This window comes from Oncorhynchus nerka, linkage group LG11, assembly GCF_034236695.1.
Source record: "Oncorhynchus nerka isolate Pitt River linkage group LG11, Oner_Uvic_2.0, whole genome shotgun sequence".
NCBI classification, from domain to species: domain Eukaryota; kingdom Metazoa; phylum Chordata; class Actinopteri; order Salmoniformes; family Salmonidae; genus Oncorhynchus; species Oncorhynchus nerka.
The window spans coordinates 67,946,822-67,967,528 of record NC_088406.1 but is presented as its reverse complement, the minus strand read 5'-3'; the positions used below and the strand labels follow the sequence as shown (position 1 = coordinate 67,967,528).

Genomic DNA, 20,707 nt, shown 5'->3' with positions numbered 1-20,707 from the left:
ACCTGTGGACGTCGGGCCCTCATACCACCCTAATGGGGTCTGTTTCTGACCGTTTGAGCAGACACATGCACATTTGTGGCCTGCTGGAGGTCATTTTGCAGGGCTCTGGCAGTGCTCCTCCTGCTCCTCCTTGCGCAAAGGCGGAGGTAGCGGTCCTGCTGCTGGGTTGTTGCCCTCCTACGGCCTCCTCCACATCTCCTGATGTACTGGCCTGTCTCCTGGTAGCACCTCCATGCTCTGGACACTACGCTGACAGACACAGCAAACCTTCTTGCCACAGCTCGCATTGATGGTCCATCCTGGATGAGCTGCACTACCTGAGCCACTTGTGTGGGTTGTAGACTCCGTCTCATGCTACCACTAGAGTGAAAGCACCGCCAGCATTCAAAAGTGACCAAAACATCAGCCAGGAAGCATAGGAACTGAGAAGTGGTCTGTAGTCACCACCTGCAGAACCACGCCTTTATTGGGGGCGTCTTGCTAATTGCCTATAATTTCCACCTGTTGTCTATTCCATTTGCACAACAGCATGTGAAATTCATTGTCAATCAGTGTTGCTTCCTAAGTGGACAGTTTAATTTCACAGAAGTGTGATTGACTTGGAGTTACATTGTATTGTTTAAGTGTTCCCTTTATTTTTTTTGAGCAGTGTATTTCATTCAGCTTGTTCAATTGTATTCTTCATACTATAAAATAATGCCATGGAATTCTAAGCAAATCTTTTCTGAGAAATGCAATAGTGTAGCCCACTGCCAACTGGCATAGCCAAATCAGGACATAACATGAGGACAACTCAGAGTATGCTATTCTGTAATTCTGAAAGACTACATTTTCTTCATATCATGCTTCTTTAGACCTATCTAAAATAAATAGATTTATTGTGAAGGTGTTGGCTTTATTACATGGATTTATTAGACTTTTTAAAAAGTAGATGGTCCAAAAGGTCTGCATCAGTGGTTTGTAGGCTGAGTGTGGAAGCCAGGAGATGCTAAATGTGTTTATGTCAATAACCGTGAGACAGATAGTTATTTGCTTGACAATCCTCAGCTGATGAAATTGCGTGACCGCCACAGCCCTAATGACAGCCCGCTTGGAGTTTTCCAAAAGGCACCTAAAGGACTCTCTGACCATGAGAAATAAGATTCTCTGGTCTGATGAAACCAAGATTGAACTATTTGGCCTGAATGCCAAGTGTCACGTCTGGAGGAAATGTGGCACCATCCCTACAGTGAAGCATGGTGGTGGCAGCATCATTCTGTGAGGATGTTTTTCAGCGGCAGGGACTGGGAGACTCGTCAGGATTGAGGGAAAGGTGTACAGAGCGAAGTACTGAGAGATCCTTGTTGAAAACCTGCTCCAAAGTGCTCAGTCCCTCCGACTGAGGCAAAGGTACACCTTCCAACAGGACAATAACCCTAAGCACACAGCCAAGACAACGCAGGAGTCTCTGAATGTCCTTGAGTGGCCAAGCTGGAGCCTGGGCTTGAACTCGATCGAACATCTCTGGAGAGACCTGAAAATAGCTGTGCAGTGACATTCCCCATCCAACCTGACAGAGCTTGAGGGGATCTGCAGCGAAGAATGGGTGAAACTCCCCAAATACAGGTGTGCCAAGTTTGTAGCGTCATACCCAAGAAGACTCGAGACTGTAATCACTGCCAAAGGTGCTTCAGTAAAGTACTGAGTAAAGGGTCTGAATACTTACATAAATGTGATATTTCAGTTAAACAATGGTTTATAAATGTGCTAAAATTTCTAAAAACCTGTTCTTGCATTGCCATTATGGGGTATTGTGTGTAGATTGAGGGAAAATTATTATTGAATCCATTTTAGAATAAGGCTGTAACGTAACAAAATGTGGCAAAAGTCAAGGGATCTGAATACTTTCCATATGCACTGTATGAATACTAATCAGGATACAGTATATTAATGTTTTATTTTTCATAAATGTTTTACAAACAACTAGAATTGTTCTTACACTGACATTAAAGAGTATTTTGTGTAGATTGTTAACATAAAAATTACAATTAAATCCACTTTAATCCCACATTGTAACATAACAAAATGTGGAAAACGTCAAGGGCTATGAATACTTTCTGAAGGCACTGTACAAGTCTAGATGAAAATCTGAAATCGATTACTCTTGTTATTCCAAATGCATTTGTGGATCTTTTCTGCTGACAACAAAAAATGCATATTTGTCTTTCATGCATGGTCTGATCTAAATGTCAGTAGCTATCAAGTGGAATAGTTACTTTCTATGTTATAGATGGGAATGGTTTTTCTGCTGGTGTATCCTGAGGTAGCTTCTGTCTGAGAACCTCTTCCCACAATGAGTGCAGGCGAACGGCCTCTCTCCCGTATGGACCTTCAAATGCCTCTTCAGATGGTGCTGGTGGGAGAACCTCTTCTCACAGTGAGGGCAGGTATAGGGTTTCTCCCCTGTGTGGACCCGCTGATGCCTCTTCAGGGTGAACGAGTGGGAGAAACTGGCTCGGCACAGGTGACAGCCGAAAGGTTTCTCCCCCGTGTGCGTCCTCTGGTGGATCTCCAGCTGTTTGCGGAAATTGAAGGCTTTCCCACAGAACGAACATGAGAAGTGCTTCTCTTTGCCACCGGATATGATGATAGCTTCACCACTAATGTCATTTGTCAATGGGTTTGTGTAGCCATTTAGTGTTGAGGCACTGGCACTGTCTGAGGTCTGGTTTAACATAAGGAGAGTGTGAGGAGGATGAAGGCCAGGGAGGGTCTGTGTTTTCGCAGGGTCCATGTTCCAGTTGATAGATCCTATAGAAGGCAGGCTGAAGGCAGCACCTGTTAAGGGGTTAACCTGAGGCGTCATCAGTCTCTCTGAATCACAACTATAGGAGCAGGACGGAGCATCGCTAGCCGAGTCTGTGTCTATTCTCTCCCGCTGCATACGGACACGTCCCCGTCCTTGCAGACCAAATCTACGCCTCTCCCTGGTCTCAGACAGTCTGTTGTCATACAGACTAAGGTCAGCTGTTGTTTCGTGTTCGCATGTCTGTTTCTGGTTGTGGTTAACAGTGTTGTTCCCAAGTCCAGAGTTGAGGATGCTGTCCCATCCACTGACCTCCACTATGTCGCCTCCGGTTCTGCCCTGCTCAGTGATGTTGTCCCCTGGGTCCTTGACTGCACCCGTCTGGGTCTGGGAATTCAAGATGGCTGCCCAGTCTCCCCTGTTAGCCTCCAGCCAACTACCTGCAGGGAGAGGTTACAAAATAGACTTTACAAACATGGCAGAGAACTCTACATGTGGAGTATTTTTTTTGTCAATTACCTGGTCAAGTTCATACATTATTATGTGTGTTTTGTGGATTTTTGTTTTAGGATTTTCTCCTAATCCCTGTCTACATGAAAGTATTCATAACCCTTCACTTATTCCACATTTTGTTGTTAGAGCCTGATTTCAAAATGGATGAAAAAAAAATCTAAAATCTCAACCATCTCAACCGGAAGGGAGCTTAGCCCAGGCAAAACCCTAGACGAAAACCTGGTTTAGTCTGCTTTCCACCAGACACTGGGAGATAAATTTTCCTTTCGGCAGGACAATAACCTAAAACACAAGGCCAAATCTACACTGCTTACCAATAAGCACTGCTTACCAATAAGACAGTGAATGTTCCTGAGTGACCAAGTTAGTTTTTTACTTAAATCTACTTTAAAATCTATGGTAAGACCTGAAAATTGTTGTCTAGCAATGATCAACAACCCATTTGACAGAGCTTGAAGAATTTTGCAAATATGAAGCACAATTGTTACACAATCCAGGTGTGGAAAACTCTTATTAGAGACCGCTGCCAATGGTGCTTCTACAAAGTATTGACTCAGGGGGGTGAATACTTATGTAAATTAGATATTTCTATATTTCATTTTCAATACATTTGCTAATATATTTTTAAAACATGTTTTCATATTATGCGGTATTGCCTTATTTCAAACAGTATGCATGTTTTGGAATATTTTATTCTGTACAGGCTTTTTACTCTGTCAATTAGGTTAGTACTGTGGAATAACTACAATGTTGTTGATACATCCTCAGTTTTCTCCTATCACAGCCATTAAACTCTGCAACTGTTTTAAATTCACCATTGGCCTCATGGTGAAACCCCTGAGCGGTTTCTTTCTTCTCGGCAACTGAGTTAGGAAAGACATCTATACCTTTGTAGTGACTGTGTGTGTGTGTGTGTGTGTGTGTGTGTGTGTGTGTGTGTGTGTGTGTGTGTGTGTGTGTGTGTGTGTGTGTGTATATATATCATCCAAAGTGTAATTAATAACTTCATGCTCAAAGGGATATTCAATGTCAACTTTTTTTTCTTTTTTTTTACCAATAGGTGCTCTTCTTTGCGAGACATTGGAAAACCTCCCTGGTTGAATCTGTGTTTGAAATTCACTTCTCAACTGAGGGACCTTACAGATAATTATATGTGTGGGGTACAGAGATGAGCTAGTCATAAAAAAATATATGTTACACACTTACTGCACACAAAGTGAGTCCATGCAACTTATGTGACTTTTAAGCAAATGTTTACTCCTGAACTTATTTAGGCTTGCCCTAACAAAGGGGTTGAATACTTATTGACTTAAGATATTTCAGCTTTTAATTTTTAATGAATTCCACTATGACATTATGGGTTATTGTGTGTAGGCCAGTGACAAAAAAAATCTCAATATAATACATCTTAAATTCAGGCTGTAATACAACAAAACGTGGAAAATCTCAAGGGGTGCGAATCAGGGAAGGCTCCTCAGAGGAGGAGGGGACCTCCTCAGTGAATTACATAAAAATAAAAATCGTTAAACATTTTTAAAAAGTTATCATTTTTAGATAAAACTATACTAAATATATTCATGTTACCAAATAACTGTTTAAAAACACACTTTTGCAATAAAGGTCTACAGTAACCTTAACAGCACTCTCTGGGGTGGCACCATGGTGTAGCCGGAGGACAGCTAGTTTCCATCTTCCTCTAGGTATATTGACTTCAATACAAAATATTCATGGTTCTCACCCCCTTCCATAGACTTTCACAGTAATTATGACAACGTCCGGAGGACGTCCTCCAAACTATCAGAGCTCTTGCAGTATGAACTGTTGTCGACCAAATCAAAGGATCAGAGAACGAATCTAGTACTGAAAGCATAAGCTACAGCTAGCTGTAACTGCAGTGCATAAAATGTAGTGAGGAGTTGAACAGTTTTAACAAATACATTTAAAAAAATGGAGGATTAAGAAAGAGAGCTAGCTATATTTTTTATTTTTTTACTTTCACTTTCAATTATCTACCTAGCGAATGCCACTAGTTGGTTTAGCTTACTCAAACACCTGGCTCAAACAGAGTGAGATGCTATGTTAGCTAGCTGGATATGGCTATCTAACACTGAAACTCTCCCAAGATAAGCTTTTGGTTTTTATTAATTTATTGCCACCGGGGCCTGCCGGTGTAAATGCTAAACTGCCTGCTGTACACTAACGTTTGTGGCTGGTTTAGTAATGCTAGTAGCTAAATATGTTGACTATGACGTTAGGTGACAGTGATGTAGGCTGTGTGTGGCGGTTAGCAGTTATGGCTTGGAAAGTCCACAAGCCAAGGGAAAAGGTGACAGGAGGAGAGCGCATAGGTGCGAGTAGGAATTATACAACGAGCAAATGATCATGCTTTTTGTATGTGGCTGCTATGAAAGTGAACTGTGTTTGCGGTGATCAGGAGTGTATTCATTCAGCTGATTCTGTTGAAAAGCATTTCTTAAACGGAACGAAACGGGAATAAACATAACTAAATTTGGCAAATAGAAACTCTCATTTGCAAATGTAGGACTAATGACTACACCCTAGATCAGCTAGATGCAGGCAAGAGTGTGCAAGGCGGTATTGAATGTGTCAACTGTCTTAATGACTAATTTTTCTCTTGACCTTTTGTAGCAACCTCATGATGGGTATAGGGGAAATTTGAGTATCATGTAGTATCCTAAACCTGTCGATGTTACATTGTGCTGGATGAATGGAATATGAATGACAGTCATTCAATATGCTCTAATAAGGTGTTAAGGCCATGCTCTGGCACTGACCGCCACTGTTGTGAATACTTACCGAAGGCACTGCATCTACCTCAAATATTCCAGTATCCGGTAACATTGTACATTTGGTACCTGCACTGACCCTGTATACAGCTTCCTCTCTTATTTCTCTTTTTTTTAAAATACTTTTTCTTTATTAGTTATACTATTTGATATTGAATACTGCACTGTTGGGTTGGGCTTGCAAGTTAAGCATTTCACTATGCTTGTGCATTCGACATATACAACTTGAAACTTTTGAAGGTAAACATAACTTGTATTGATTTCATTTTATGAATGAAGAAAAAAATAATAGCCAGGCTTATCACTATTCCCATTGAATATCTATTACTGTATGTAGGCTATATGTATTTCTCCCTTACCTTGATCCCCCATCTTTAGTCCACTCAGCAGATCAATACTCTCTGGTCCGTCTTCAATTGTCTCATCTTTGACCAGCAGCAGATCAGGCTTCCCATCGTCCATGTCTACTGACTGTAAGAGATACAGAGTGAGAGGATGTTGGATCAAGAAATCTGATATTAGCACCCTACTATGGAGCATCTTCTGATTGGGCAATGGGGGATTGCTATGTAACATGTAAATGTAATGCTATTACACTCTTTAATGGATTGATAATTGTAAGGAATGGTTCCACACTTAAGACAAAATTAATCAAGACCTGGGCCCGTATCCATAAAGAGTCTCAAAATAGAATTGCTGATCGAGGATCAAGTCCCCACCTGTCTATATAATCTTATTCAGTATGATCGAAAAGGCTAAAATGATCCTAGATCCGCACTAATACTCGGAGTGGCTTTGTGGATACAAACCCTGACCTAACACCATTAAGACAGTAGTTCAGTGGGCTCACCTCAGTGAGACTGTATGTGGTCCTGTGCTGCTCAGCTGGTTCCTCTGTGGGTTCAGGAGGTGGTGTAGTCTGGTTGTCCTCCATGACCATGGTCAACTCAGGGTTCCCCAGACCCTCCTCACACCCCTCCTCCTTCACCAGCAGCACCTCTGGACCCTCCTCCTCCTGGAAGAGACAGGTGATACAGATTACACAGACATACACTCCCTCAGGTATGTACACACAGATAATAAACAGACTTTCAACATGGAGTGTTTACCCATCCCAACTACGTTTGAGTCCTATACTGTAGTTACAGAATGACTTCATTGCTGATAAACCCATCATGTTGGACAAAAATATGATGATGTGGATGAATGAGTCAGCTATAATAAGTCAGACAAACCTGACTAACCTATGTTGACGTGTACAGTAGGTGTTTGTTATTGTGTGGGTATGTGTAGGTAGATTTAGTAAGTGTATATTGGTTATAAAGCACTGTTGGGTGTATGCAGAATAGGGTGATATCAAATGTGATGTATACTAAAGAGAGATTCAATGAAAGTCCAAATGAAAAGTCCCATTTTGTATTTATTAAACAAACAAGTTTTAAATCCACCATGTGAAAATCACACACATCAACAAAGAAATCGCATGAACTTGATAAACTGCATTAATTTTCTCATTAAAAGTGTCTTGGGAAAGAAATAAAGCAGTTGAATGGAAGTAATGAAATAGGGATGTGAACATATAGCCTACACAGTACAAACACAATATATAACAGACATTTTAAGCTTATATACTGAATAAAAATATGCACACAGCAGTTCATAAAAGGAAATCAGTCAAATGAAATAAATTCATTAGGCCCTAATCTATGGATTTCACATGACTGGGAATACAGATATGCATCTGTTCGTCAAAGATATCTTTAAATAAAAGCAGAGTGTGGATCAGAAAACCAGTCTGTCTGTATTTGGTGTGACCACCATTTGCCTCATGCAGCATGACACATCTCCTTCACATAGTGTTGATCAGGCTGTTTGTTGACTGAGGCCTGTGGAATGTTGTCCCACTGCTCTTCAATGGCTGTGCGAAGTTGCTGGATATTAGCGAGAACTGGAACACGCTGTCGTACAAGTCGATCCAGAACATCCCAAACATGCTCAATGGTTGACATGTCTGGTGAGTATGCAGGCCAAGGAAAAACTGGTGCATTATCATGCTGAAATGGCGGCAGATGAATGGCAAGACAATTGGCCTCAGGATCTTATCATGGTATCTCTGTGCATTCAAATTGCCATCGATAAATGCAATTGTGTTCGTTGGCCGTAGCTTATGCCTGCCCATACCATCAGCCCACCGTCACCATGGGGCATTCTGTTCACAATCATGACATCAGCAAACCGCTGAGGCAGCTTATGGTAGAGAAGTGAACATTCAATTGGTAACAGCTCAGGTGGACATTCCTGCAGTCAGCATGCCAATTGCACGCGCCCTCAAAACTTGAGACATCTGGGCTTCCAGAGTGGCGCAGCGGTCTAAGGCACTGGATAGAAGTGCTAAAGGTGCTATTACAGACTCAGGTTCATTCCCGGGCTGTGCCAAAACCGGCGGGAGTCCCATAGGACGGCGAACAATTGGCCCAGCTTCGTCGGGGTTAGGGGAGGGTTTGGCCGGGGAGGCTTTACTTGGCTCATCGTGCTTTAGTGACTCCATGTGGTGGAACGGGTGCCTGCAGGCTGACAGTTGAACAGTGTTTCCTCCGACACATTGGTGCAGCTGGGTTCCGGGTTAAGCTGGCGGGTGTTAAGGAGCGCGGTTAGGCGGGTCATGTTTCAGAGGACGTAGGACTCAACCTTCGCCTCCTGAGTCAGTTGGGGAATTCAAGTAATGAGACTAGATCGAAATTGGTGAGAAAAAGTGGGGTAAAATACACACAAAAAAATGTATCTGGCATTGAGACATCTGTGACATTGTGTTGTGTGACAAAACAGCACATTTTAAAATGACCTTTTATTGTCCCCAGTACAAGGTGCACCTGTGTAATGATCATGCTGTTTAATCAGTTTCTTGATATGCCATACTTGTCAGGTGGATGGGTTATCTTGGCAGAGGAGAAATACTCACTAACAGGGATGTAAACACATTTGAGAGAAATTACCTTTTTGTGCATATGGTAAAGTTCTGGTAGCTTCAGCTGATGAAACATGGGACCAACACTTTACATGTTGCATTTATATTTTTGTTCAGTATATATATGCCTTATATACAGTGCATTCAGAAAGCATTCAGATCCCTCAACGTTTTGTTACATTTCAGCCTTATTTTAAAATTGATTAAAAAAAAAAAAGTCCCTCATCAATCTACACACAACACCCCATAATGTCAAAGCAAAAGCAGGTTTTTAGAATGTTTGCAAATTCAGACCCTTTGCTATGAGACTCAAAATTGAGCACGGGTGCATCCTGTTTCCATTGATCACCCTTGAGAAGTTTCTACAAATTGATTGGAGTCCACCTGTGGTAAATTCAATTGATTAGACATGATTTGGAAAGGCACACACCGGTCTATATAAAGGTCCCACAGTTGACAGTCCATGTCAAAGCAAAAATCAAGCCATGAGGTCGAAGAAATTGTCCGTAGAGCTCCGAGACAGGATTGTGTCGAGGCACAGATCTGGGGAAGGGGACCAAAAAATGTCTGCAGCGTTGAAGGTTCCCAAGAACACAGTGGAGGTCAGGGAGGTGACCAAGAACCCGATGGTCGCTGTGACAGAGCAGCAGAGTTCCTCTGTGGAGGTGGGAGAAACTTCCAGAAGGACAACCATCTCCGCAGCACTCCACCAATCAGGCTTTTATAGCAGAGTGGCCAGACTGAAGCCACTCCTCAGTAAAATGCACATGACAGCTCACTTCGAGTTTGCCAAGTGGCACCTAAAGGACTCTGACCATGAGAAACAAGATTCTCTGGTCTGATGAAACCAAGATTGAACTCTTTGGCCTGAATGCCAAGTGTCACGTCTGGAGGAAACCTGGCACAATCCCTACTGTGAAGCATCATGCTGTGGGGATGTTTTTCAGCGGTAGGCAGGGACTGGGAGACTAGTCAGGATCGAGGGAAATATGAACGGAGCAAAGTACAGAGAGATTCTTGATGAAAACCTGCTCCAGAGCGCTCAGGTCCTCAGACTGGGGGCGAAGGTTCACCTTCCAACAGGATAATAACCCTAAGCACACAGCCAAGAGTGGCTTCGGGACAAGTCTCTGAATGTCCTTGAGTAACCCAACCAGAGCCCAGACTTAAACCCAATTGAACATCCCTGGAGAGACCTGAAAATAGCTGTGCAGCGACACTCCAATCCAACCTTACAGCACTTGAGGATCTGTAAAGAAGAATGGAATAATCTCCCCAAATACAGGTGTGCCAAGCTTGTAGCGTCATATCCAGGAAGACTCAAGGATGTAATCGCTGCCAAAGGTGCTTCGACAAAGAACTGAGTAAAGGATCTGAATACTTATGTAAATGTGATATTTCAGTTTATTTTTTATAAATTTAGTCAAAAAAACTATTTTTGCTTTGTCATTATGGGGTATTCTGTGTAGATTAATGAGGAAAAAAATATATTTAATCCATTTTAGAATAAGGCTGTAAAGTAACAAAATGTGGAAGAAGTCAAGGGGTCTGAATACTTTCCATATGCATTGTATCACACAATGTCTGGATGTAATATTTACACAGGAATATTCAACACTGAAATATGTTACTCTCGTTACTCTAAACGCATCTGCTGACATTAATGAAAATGTATTTTTGTCTTTAATGCAGGGTTAGATCTAAGTGCCAGAGGCTATCGAGTGGAATAGTTACTTTCTATGTTATAGAGTGGAATGTTTTTTCAGCTGGTGTATCCTAAGGCATCTCCTCTCTGAGAACCTTTTCACACAGTGCGTACAGGCAAATGGCCTTTCTCCCGTGTGGACCTTCAGGTGCATCTTTAGGTTGCCAGCCTGGGTGAAGCACATGTGGCACTGGGTACAGCTGAAGGGTTTCTCCCCTGTGTGGACCCTCTGGTGCCTCTTCAGGTCACAAGCCTGGGTGAAGCGCATGTGACACTGGACACAGCTGAAGGGTTTCTCCCCTGTGTGGACCCTCTGGTGCCTCTTCAGGTCACCAGCCTGGGTGAAGCGCATGTGACACTGGACACAGCTGAAGGGTTTCTCCCCTGTGTGGACCTTCTGGTGCCTCTTCAGGTTGCCAGCCTCAGCAAAGTGCATATGACACTGGGTACAGCTGAAGGGTTTCACCCCTATGTGGACCCTCTGGTGGATCTCTACCTTCTGTGGGCAATTGAAGCCTTCGTTACAGAACATGCAGAGGAACTGCTTCTCTTTACTATCGCCTGATTTTGCTCCACCTCCCAAAACCTTGGGCCTTTGGTAATTTGAGTTCAAAACCTGTTCGAAAAGGTCCCGGCTCTGTGAATCGAAAGGCCCCATCGACATGGACACTGGGTCACGTTCCCTGAACGTGTGTAAAGGGGAGTGGGTCGCGATATTTGGATTTGTCTCTAAGATTTCCCTGTAATCTAAGAAATCTCTGCCCTGTGAGTGTCCATCTCCTAAGCGAGTCTCGTCTACATTCCATGTCAGAGGAGCCTCGCCCTTCACTTTGACAGTCCTCTCATCGACTATAACCTCCCCTTTCTTATCTAGGCAGCCTTCAGAGTACACCCTACTACTGTGCCGGTTCCAGTCCCCTCTAGACAGATCAGTCTGTGTCTCTAAACCCAAGGGCATGTTGCCAGGGTCCATCTCTGTAGTGTAAGAACATGACAGATCATTGCCAGTCTCTAACGTGTCACCTGAGTCCCGATGGGAATGAACCATCCTAAGGCTTGGGTTACCATAAAGTAAATACTCTGAGCCAGGTACAGGACAGCCCAGTGGTCCCAGTCTCTCTGGGTCTGATCTGTGGTCAGGTCCTGTGCGTAAGAACCTTTGTGTTACAATTAAAGTCTCGGTGTCTTTCTCTGACTTGAGGACGGCATTCAGCGTTCCACTGACCTCCGTGATCCTGCATAGGGCCATGGGCTGGGGCGCGGTGACGAGGTCCTCCGTGGCTAGAGGGGGCGCCACTCCAGCCGCCACAATCTGGATGTCTCTGCTGTGTCGTCGGTGCTCTCCTTCAGTCCTTTCCTGCTTGACCAAAGACGATCCTCCAGGACCTGTAGCCTCTGCATCTGCAGACTGACACATGAAGAGAGGAGGTTATTACAGGTACATGAGTTGAATTGGATTGGATAACAATGCCATAGGGAAGTCTCACAAGCTCCCCTATGGCAGATACATCAGGATGTACATGTAAGCAAGTGAATAGCTAAGAGGAGCCTTTCTGAAATAAAACAGGCCACATTTGATGTACTGTCATTTTTTATGTTACACTATGACACTAACCTCGATCACAATAACATGCTGGTTTGAGGTTCCACTCCCCTCATCTATAGGTATGGGTTGGTCATCTCTCCATGTTTTGTGTCCTGCAGGCTTCACAAAGCTCATGTGGCCTCCAGTGAGATGTCCTTCACCTAAGAGAGTTATTGGGGGGGGAAATGGGTGGTTATGTTTTATAATAATACAATTGCTCAGAGAAATAGATTTTGTTCAACAAGTAATGAATACAATTCTCAAAAAGCGTAGGGGTTAACATTATTGACAATCCTGTTTTTAATACCTTTCAATACCTCACCTTGTGAGGATAATGTCAGGGGGCATGGAACTAAAGCCCTGTTCACACTGCAGGCCTTAATGCTCAAATCCGTTTAGTTTTCAAATCTGTTTTGGAACTCTGACTGTCCAAACAGCAAGTTACAAATGGCCAAATTCAGACAGCAGTCATTTACTGTCATGGCTACGCCAGTTGTCATAGTAACGACGGGTGTGTGCGCAGTTCTGTAGGCTGATTGGTGGTGGTGCACATGGTTCCTATCACTCAGAAGTTAAAGTGCCTTGCAAAAGTATTCGGCCCCCTTGAACTTTGCGACCTTTTGCCACATTTCAGGCTTCAAACATAAAGATATAAAACTTTTTGTGAAGAATTAACAACAAGTGGGACACAATCATGAAGTGGAACGACATTTATTGGATATTTCAAACTTTTTTAACAAATCAAAAACTGAAAAATTGGGCGTGCAAAATTATTCAGCCCCCTTAAGTTAATACTTTGTAGCCCACCTTTTGCTGCGATTACAGCTGTAAGTCGCTTGGGGTATGTCTCTATCAGTTTTGCACATCGAGAGACTGACATTTTTCCCCATTCCTCCTTGCAAAACAGCTCGAGCTCAGTGAGGTTGGATGGAGAGCATTTGTGAACAGCAGTTTTCAGTTCTTTCCACAGATTCTCGATTGGATTCAGGTCTGGACTTTGACTTGGCCATTCTAACACCTGGATATGTTTATTTTTTAACCATTCCATTGTAGATTTTGCTTTATGTTTTGGATCATTGTCTTGTTGGAAGACAAATCTCCGTCCCAGTCTCAGGTCTTTTGCAGACTCCATCAGGTTTTCTTCCAGAATGGTCCTGTATTTGGCTCCATCCATCTTCCCATCAATTTTAACCATCTTCCCTGTCCCTGCTGAAGAAAAGCAGGCCCAAACCATGATGCTGCCACCACCATGTTTGACAGTGGGGATGGTGTGTTCAGGGTGATGAGCTGTGTTGCTTTTACGACAAACATAACATTTTGCATTGTTGCCAAAAAGTTCAATTTTGGTTTCATCTGACCAGAGCACCTTCTTCCACATGTTTGGTGTGTCTCCCAGGTGGCTTGTGGCAAACTTTAAACGACACTTTTTATGGATATCTTTAAGAAATGGATTTCTTCTTGCCACTCTTCCATAAAGGCCAGATTTGTGCAATATACGACTGATTGTTGTCCTATGGACAGAGTCTCCCACCTCAGCTGTAGATCTCTGCAGTTCATCCAGAGTGATCATGGGCCTCTTGGCTGCATCTCTGATCAGTCTTCTCCTTGTATGAGCTGAAAGTTTAGAGGGACGGCCAGGTCTTGGTAGATTTGCAGTGGTCTGATACTCCTTCCATTTCAATATTATCGCTTGCACAGTGCTCCTTGGGATGTTTAAATCTTGGGAAATCTTTTTGTATCCAAATCCGGCTTTAAACTTCTTCACAACAGTATCTCGGACCTGCCTGGTGTGTTCCTTGTTCTTCATGATGCTCTCTGCGCTTTTAACGGACCTCTGAGACTATCACAGTGCAGGTGCATTTATACGGAGACTTGATTACACACAGGTGGATTGTATTTATCATCATTAGTCATTTAGGTCAACATTGGATCATTCAGAGATCCTCACTGAACTTCTGGAGAGAGTTTGCTGCACTGAAAGTAAAGGGGCTGAATAATTTTGCACGCCCAATTTTTTAGTTTTTGATTTGTTAAAAAAGTTTGAATTATCCAATAAATGTTGATTTGTTGTTGATTCTTCACAAAAAAATACAGTTTTATATCTTTATGTTTGAAGCCTGAAATGTGGCAAAAGGTCGCAAAGTTCAAGGGGGGCGAATACTTTCGCAAGGCACTGTATGTAGCAAGCTAAGGTGACAACAATGCCTGCTATGGACGTTTCCCAGTTGCTTTGAATGTTCAAAATCATAGTGTAAGAACACTTAAAGATCCAACTTTCAAAACGAGTCCTTTTTGGCTAGTCACAGCAGTCAACTAGCTAGCTCGCTACAACATGTTATTGTCAAAACTGTCAACAGAGTAGCTAGCAGACAACAAGATATGCTAAATAAGTCTAAAAACCACTTGAGGGAAAATAAATCAGATTTGACTGTTCGCATGAACAGGAATCAGATTTGTATGGCTTGAAATATATGATTCCATGTGCTTTTTGGCTGTTCAGACTGCAGGAAAAAGAACTGATTGAAATTAGATATGCCAAAAAAAAAGAATTTGCATCACTTCAAACTGCCATTGTAATATAGGGTGGTGGATCTTTGATGTTATGGCTCTATTTTGCTTCCACTGGTCCTGGTGCCCTTGTAATGGTCAATGGCATAATGAACTTTACTCAGTATCAGGATATTTTTTCCAAAAACCTGGTTGCCTCTGCCAGGAGACTAAAACTTGACAGCAAATGGATCTTCCAGCAAGACAATAACCCCAAGCAAACATCAAAATCCACAAAGAAATGGTTAATTGCAATGGCCATCTCAGTCTCCGGACTTAAAAGCTCAAGCTGAACCTCGGCAAGACGGAGCTGCTCTTCCTCCCGGGGAAGGACTGCCCATTCCATGATCTCGCCATCACGGTTGACAACTCCATTGTGTCCTCCTCCCAGAGCGCTAAGAACCTTGGCGTGATCCTGGACAACACCCTGTCGTTCTCAACTAACATCAAGGCGGTGGCCCGTTCTTGTAGGTTCATGCTCTACAACATCCGCAGAGTACGACCCTGCCTCACACAGGAAGCAGCGCAGGTCCTAATCCAGGCACTTGTCATCTCCCGTCTGGATTACTGCAACTCGCTGTTGGCTGGGCTCCCTGCCTGTGCCATTAAACCCCTACAACTCATCCAGAACGCCGCAGCCCGTCTGGTGTTCAACCTTCCCAAGTTCTCTCACGTCACCCCGCTCCTCCGCTCTCTCCACTGGCTTCCAGTTGAAGCTCGCATCCGCTACAAGACCATGGTGCTTGCCTACGGAGCTGTGAGGGGAACGGCACCTCAGTACCTCCAGGCTCTGATCAGGCCCTACACCCAAACAAGGGCACTGCGTTCATCCACCTCTGGCCTGCTCGCCTCCCTACCACTGAGGAAGTACAGTTCCCGCGCAGCCCAGTCAAAACTGTTCGCTGCTCTGGCCCCCCCAATGGTGGAACAAACTCCCTCACGATGCCAGGACAGCGGAGTCAATCACCACCTTCCGGAGACACCTGAAACCCCACCTCTTTCAGGAATACCTAGGATAGGATAAAGTAATCCTTCTCACCCCCCTTAAAAGATTTAGATGCACTATTGTAAAGTGGCTGTTCCACTGGATGTCTTAAGGTGAACGCACCAATTTGTAAGTCGCTCTGGATAAGAGCGTCTGCTAAATGACTTAAATGTAAATGTAAATGTTAAAACCTATTAAAAACATAGTTTGAATTGAAGAAGGCAGTCCATAAGTGCAGACGAAGGATATCAAGATTTTGGAAGGATTCTGTATGGAGGAATGGTCTACACCCTTGTTCACAGTAGGTATGGGGTTATTTTCTGCTCGTGCATCCTCATTTCAACTCCAAACCCACCATTTTAATGTCGTCCAAAAAATGTAAACACCTGGAGTTTGCTAAACAGCATTGTAAATTGGATTGGAAGCGGTGCTTTGGTCAGATGACTAGACCACCAGTGGTGGTGAAAATAATATAAATTCCCCCTCCAAAAAAGTCATACAATATAGCTCAGTATTTGAATAATTTATTTTACAGTCCTTTTTCTCATCGTTATCAAGGGTTTCAATAATACCGGACTCCTCTGTATCTCCAAGGTAAATGTGCAGTTTTATAGCTAATCTCATGGTATTTTATGCATTTTGCTCATTTCAAGCTCATTTCCTGCAATTCTACCCATTTGCTATGGTTTATAACCTGTTCATATGCTATCTGGCGGGGGCTGACATCCAGGGGACCCACAACCAATGTTCCCTCTAAGATACGAACCTCCTCCAGAAATGCTGCTCTGGGCATGTGGCAGCAGTGTGTTGGAGGGAGGTTCCTAGGTGTGAGAAGTGTGCAGAAGGGCATGAGACAAAGGAATGTGTAGCATTGGGGAAAGTGGTGGTATGTGTTAATTGTAGTGGTGCCCATGGGACTGGGGATCAGAAATGTCTGGTGCGAGAGAGGCAGTTTGAGGTTTCCAGGGTTAGAGTAGTGCAGAAGTTGTCATATGCTGAGGCAGTGAAGAAAGTAGAAGAAGATGGGTCAAGGGAGAGGGATCCTGAGAGGAGTGGTGTGAGTAGTAGATATGTACCAGTAGAGAGGGATAGGCCAACAAGTAATATGTTTCAGTAAGATTAGATTTTTAGCATTTATAGAACAGATTATAGTTATCAACTGTACTGCACGGATGGAACATAAGTCACAGAAAATTGAGGTTGTGGTGGCAGCTGCAGAGGTATTTAGGTTTGCGAGACTTGACATCAGAAGAGTTACAGGGTGTGTTGAGTGGTGGTGTCCCATCCTTCCAGGTTGTTGGCCTGAGGTAGGACTAAATAGATTTAAATAGTGGAGTAGGGTGGTGTTTTTTTGTGAGTGTAGTGTTCGAAGGTAGGGTTATTATTTATTTATTCATTCAAGCACTGTATAAGGGAGTTGTACTTCAGTCTAAGTAGGTGGCAGTAATGCAACATTGATTGGTTGCCAACAGCCGTTAAAACTCATCGAAGGACTGCTGCTCAGAAGAAATGCCAGTCCTCTGCAGAGACCAAGAGATTTAACTTCACTGAGTTCACCCCATTAGTTTGCATTATATAAATCAATGTTTTTTCTGTGATCGAATCAACATTATAAATCAGCCCCTTTTCAATGCAACAAACCAAAACAAATCTAACTTTACAAGACTGAGTTTGTGATTTTCTTGTAGGCAGAGCCATAGCGCAACGGAGTAGAATTCTATTGGCGGGGTAGCTAGCCTACGAGCGGTCTTTCAAACATACGAGTGAATGCACTTTTCAGATCAGAGATTATTGCCGCGTGTGTGCACATTAGTTGATATTCCTTGCTCGTTGGCGAGTTATTAGGCCAGTTATATACAGGGCTGGGAGTAAGGGATTACAAAAATCGGTAACTAATCTGTTACATTACCAGCAAAAATATTGTAATCAGATTAGATACTTTTGATACTTCGAGGATTACTTTTAAATTCAAAAGGATGTTTGCGAGAGAAAAAATTGCATTCCTGTTTTCTCAATGACATTCAAATCAGCATTGATAAAGTCGCAAGTTTTTAAGTTTGTTCCACCTGAGTGAGTCTGACCACAAATCAGAGACCACTATGATGACACACCAAATGTGTTTGATGGATCCCGGGAAAAGAGCAGAAATAGGCTTTTGTAGGCTTCCAATGGTGCGACTGCTGTCGGCATCCAAAGATTATCCAACTTGAAGGTAAGGATGACAGCAGTGGTGTAGTCTATGGCGATACGTATATGACTTCTTATTGATATCTACATAGCGCATTGATGTGAATCCTTGTCTCCTAGAGATGAACGTACTTTGGTGCGAAAAGTGCAAATCAATCCCAGAACAACAGCAAAGGGCCTTATGAAGATGCTGGAGGAAATAGGTAAAGAAATATCGATATCCACAGTAAAATGACTCCTATATCGATGTAACCTGAAAGGCCGCTCAGCAAGGAAGAAGCCACTGCTGCAAACCGCTATAAAAAAGCCAGACTACAGTTTGCATCGTTATGTTTGGAGGATAAAGGGGCAGGCTTGCAAGCCAAAGAACACCATCCCAACCGTGAAGCACGGGGGTGGCAGCATCATGTTGTGGGGGTGCTTTACTGCAGGAGGAACTGGTGCACTTCACAAAATAGATGGCATCATGAGGTAGGAAAATGATGTGGATATATTGAAGCAACATCTCAAGACATCAGTCAGGAAGTTAAAGCTTGGTCACAGATGGGTCTTCCAAATGGACAATGACCCCAAGCATACTTCCAAAGTTGTGGCAAAATGGCTTAAGGACAAGAGGCAAGGTATTGGAGTGGCCATCACAAAGCCCTGACCTCAATCCTATAGACAATTTGTGGGCAGAACTGAGAAAAGCCTACAAAACTGACTCAGTTACACCAACTCTTGTCAGTAGGAATGGGCCAAAATTCACCCAACTTATTGTGGAAGGCTACCCGAAACGTTTGACTCAAGTTAAACAATTTAAAGGCAATGCTACCAAATAATAATTGAGTGTATGTAAACTTCTGACCCACTGGGAATGTGACGAAAAGAAATAAAAGCTGAAATAAATCATTCGCTCTACAATTATTCTGACATTTCAGGCTTAAAATAAAGTGGTGATCCTAACTGACCTAAGACAGGGAATTTTTACTGGGATTAAATGTCAGGAATTGTGAAAGTGAGTTTAAATGTATTTGGCTAAGGTGTATGTAAACTTCCGACTTCAACTGTATATGTAGGCTTGCATTGAACACCACATATAGGCTATATTATAAAAATCAAAAGCTATTTCTGGGGCCTCCCAAGTGGCACAAAGGTTTAAGGCATTGCATCGCAGTGCTAGAGAGTTCACTCCAGATCCGAGTTCGATCCCAGGCTGTGTCGCAGCCAGCCGCAACCGGGAGAACCATGAGACGGCGCACAATTGTCCTCGCGTCGTCCGGGTTAGGGGTGGGTTTGGCCGGCTGGGATGTCCTTGTCCCATCGCGCGCTAGAGACTCCTTGAGGCCGGGCGCATGCACGCTGACTTCAGGTCGCCAGCTGTACGGTGTTTCCTCCGACATATTGGTGCGGCTGTCTTCCAGGTTAAGCGAGCAGTGTGTCAAGAAGCAGTGCGGCTTGGTGGGGTCTGTGTCAGTGCTGTGTGTAAGTTGACTATGCAAGCTATTTGGAATTTAACACATTGTTTCTTATTAAAACGAGAAGCGATGCAGTCGGTCTCTCCTCAACTCTTAGACAAGAGTATGCATAGTATTGAAATTAGCCCTCTGATGGAGAGCTGGAGAGCTAAATGTGCTGCTCTGTTCTTGGCCAGCTGCATGTTAAAATTTGCTCAATGCTGACACTTTCATATGCTATCTGGGGGAGGTCGGGGACACATGCGCTGCGTAACACTTTAATAAATTCTTGACATACTATTTATTGATTATGTTCCATGCATCACATTATTTTAATTGAGCATGACAATAGGAAATTCAGTAAATCAAAAATCTGGTTAGAATATTGTCTTGCTGCAAGAAGTATTTGTTATTAATTGACCTGCCTGGTAAAATAAACGTAACATGGAAAGAAATGCACGGCAGCTAGCTAAGTAATCAGGGGAAGTTTGGCACACTATCCAAAAACTGACCAAGACCCAACTCTGGGTAAGACATCTGAACACATGCGCAGATGGGAACGGGACGACATGCCCCACAGCCTCTGCCTTCTGCTAAATGTACCTCTTGCCATTCCTCTGTATCGGTCGAGGATCTTGACACTACTGGGACGACTGGCGAGGACGCGCTCTCGCGTTGTCCTCTCTGCGCGCTCCCGTGTCACCTTCAGTTCAAGTAGCTGTAGTTTCCTCCGCAATGCCCTGTTTTCTTTCTGGCTTTGAGTCATTTCCAAACGAAACACTGCATAGTCGTCATCTACGAGTTTACAGATTTCTGCAACGGCTGCATTTGCTAGCACCTCCATGATGGAGGCCATTTGAGTGTGAAAAACCATAACATTAGAGTTACAGGTAGCCATTGTTAGCTAACGTTAAGTATATCACCTATATCAACCAAGTCCTGTCTTCAACGCTAATTAAACACTACCCGGGGTACATAAGTGATACTGTGCAGTTAAATTAATCATATTTTGAGTTCCAAGGTGTTAATAAATGTCTAAATAACAAAAGAAACGCTAACATGGAAAGCGTTCTTGGTCACTGTTCACTTCCGTCTACTACTTCTTCGTGTGGTTTTCCGGCAGACTATACGTTTTGTTGCGTATTGCTGCCTTTCACAGTTCGGAAAGTGCATTGCACATTTGTACAACAAA

At 43.2% G+C, this 20,707-nt stretch overlaps 2 protein-coding genes across 2 annotated transcripts; both read right to left on the bottom strand.

The window, feature by feature from the left end:
• Positions 1 to 1,917: 1,917 nt before the first annotated feature.
• On the bottom strand, positions 1,918 to 20,618 carry LOC115137377 (uncharacterized). The gene is made up of 6 exons (XM_065024873.1): positions 20,119 to 20,618; positions 12,391 to 12,521; positions 12,001 to 12,183; positions 6,956 to 7,120; positions 6,465 to 6,576; positions 1,918 to 3,225 (listed from the first exon to the last, which is right to left on the bottom strand). The coding sequence occupies exons 1-6, from the start codon at positions 20,411 to 20,413 to the stop codon at positions 2,264 to 2,266; spliced, it is 1,848 nt and encodes a 615-aa protein (XP_064880945.1). The 5' UTR covers positions 20,414 to 20,618; the 3' UTR covers positions 1,918 to 2,263.
• On the bottom strand, positions 7,141 to 11,994 carry LOC135574057 (gastrula zinc finger protein XlCGF17.1-like). Its single transcript, XM_065024876.1, has one exon. It carries the CDS (start codon positions 11,821 to 11,823, stop codon positions 10,813 to 10,815), a length of 1,011 nt encoding a protein of 336 aa, XP_064880948.1. The 5' UTR covers positions 11,824 to 11,994; the 3' UTR covers positions 7,141 to 10,812.
• Positions 20,619 to 20,707: the final 89 nt, after the last annotated feature.

Coding starts and splice junctions, on each gene's coding strand:
- LOC135574057 (XM_065024876.1), bottom strand. CDS start 11,823: ATGGTTCATTCCCATCGGGACTCAGGTGACACGTTAGAGACTGGCAAT.
- LOC115137377 (XM_065024873.1), bottom strand. CDS start 20,413: ATGGCTACCTGTAACTCTAATGTTATGGTTTTTCACACTCAAATGGCC. Junction 12,522..20,118: donor ATACAGAGGAATGGCAAGAG/GTACATTTAGCA, acceptor TAACTCTCTTAG/GTGAAGGACATCTCACTGGA. Junction 7,121..12,000: donor CCCTATGCAGGATCACGGAG/GTCAGTGGAACG, acceptor TGTCTCTTCCAG/GAGGAGGAGGGTCCAGAGGT.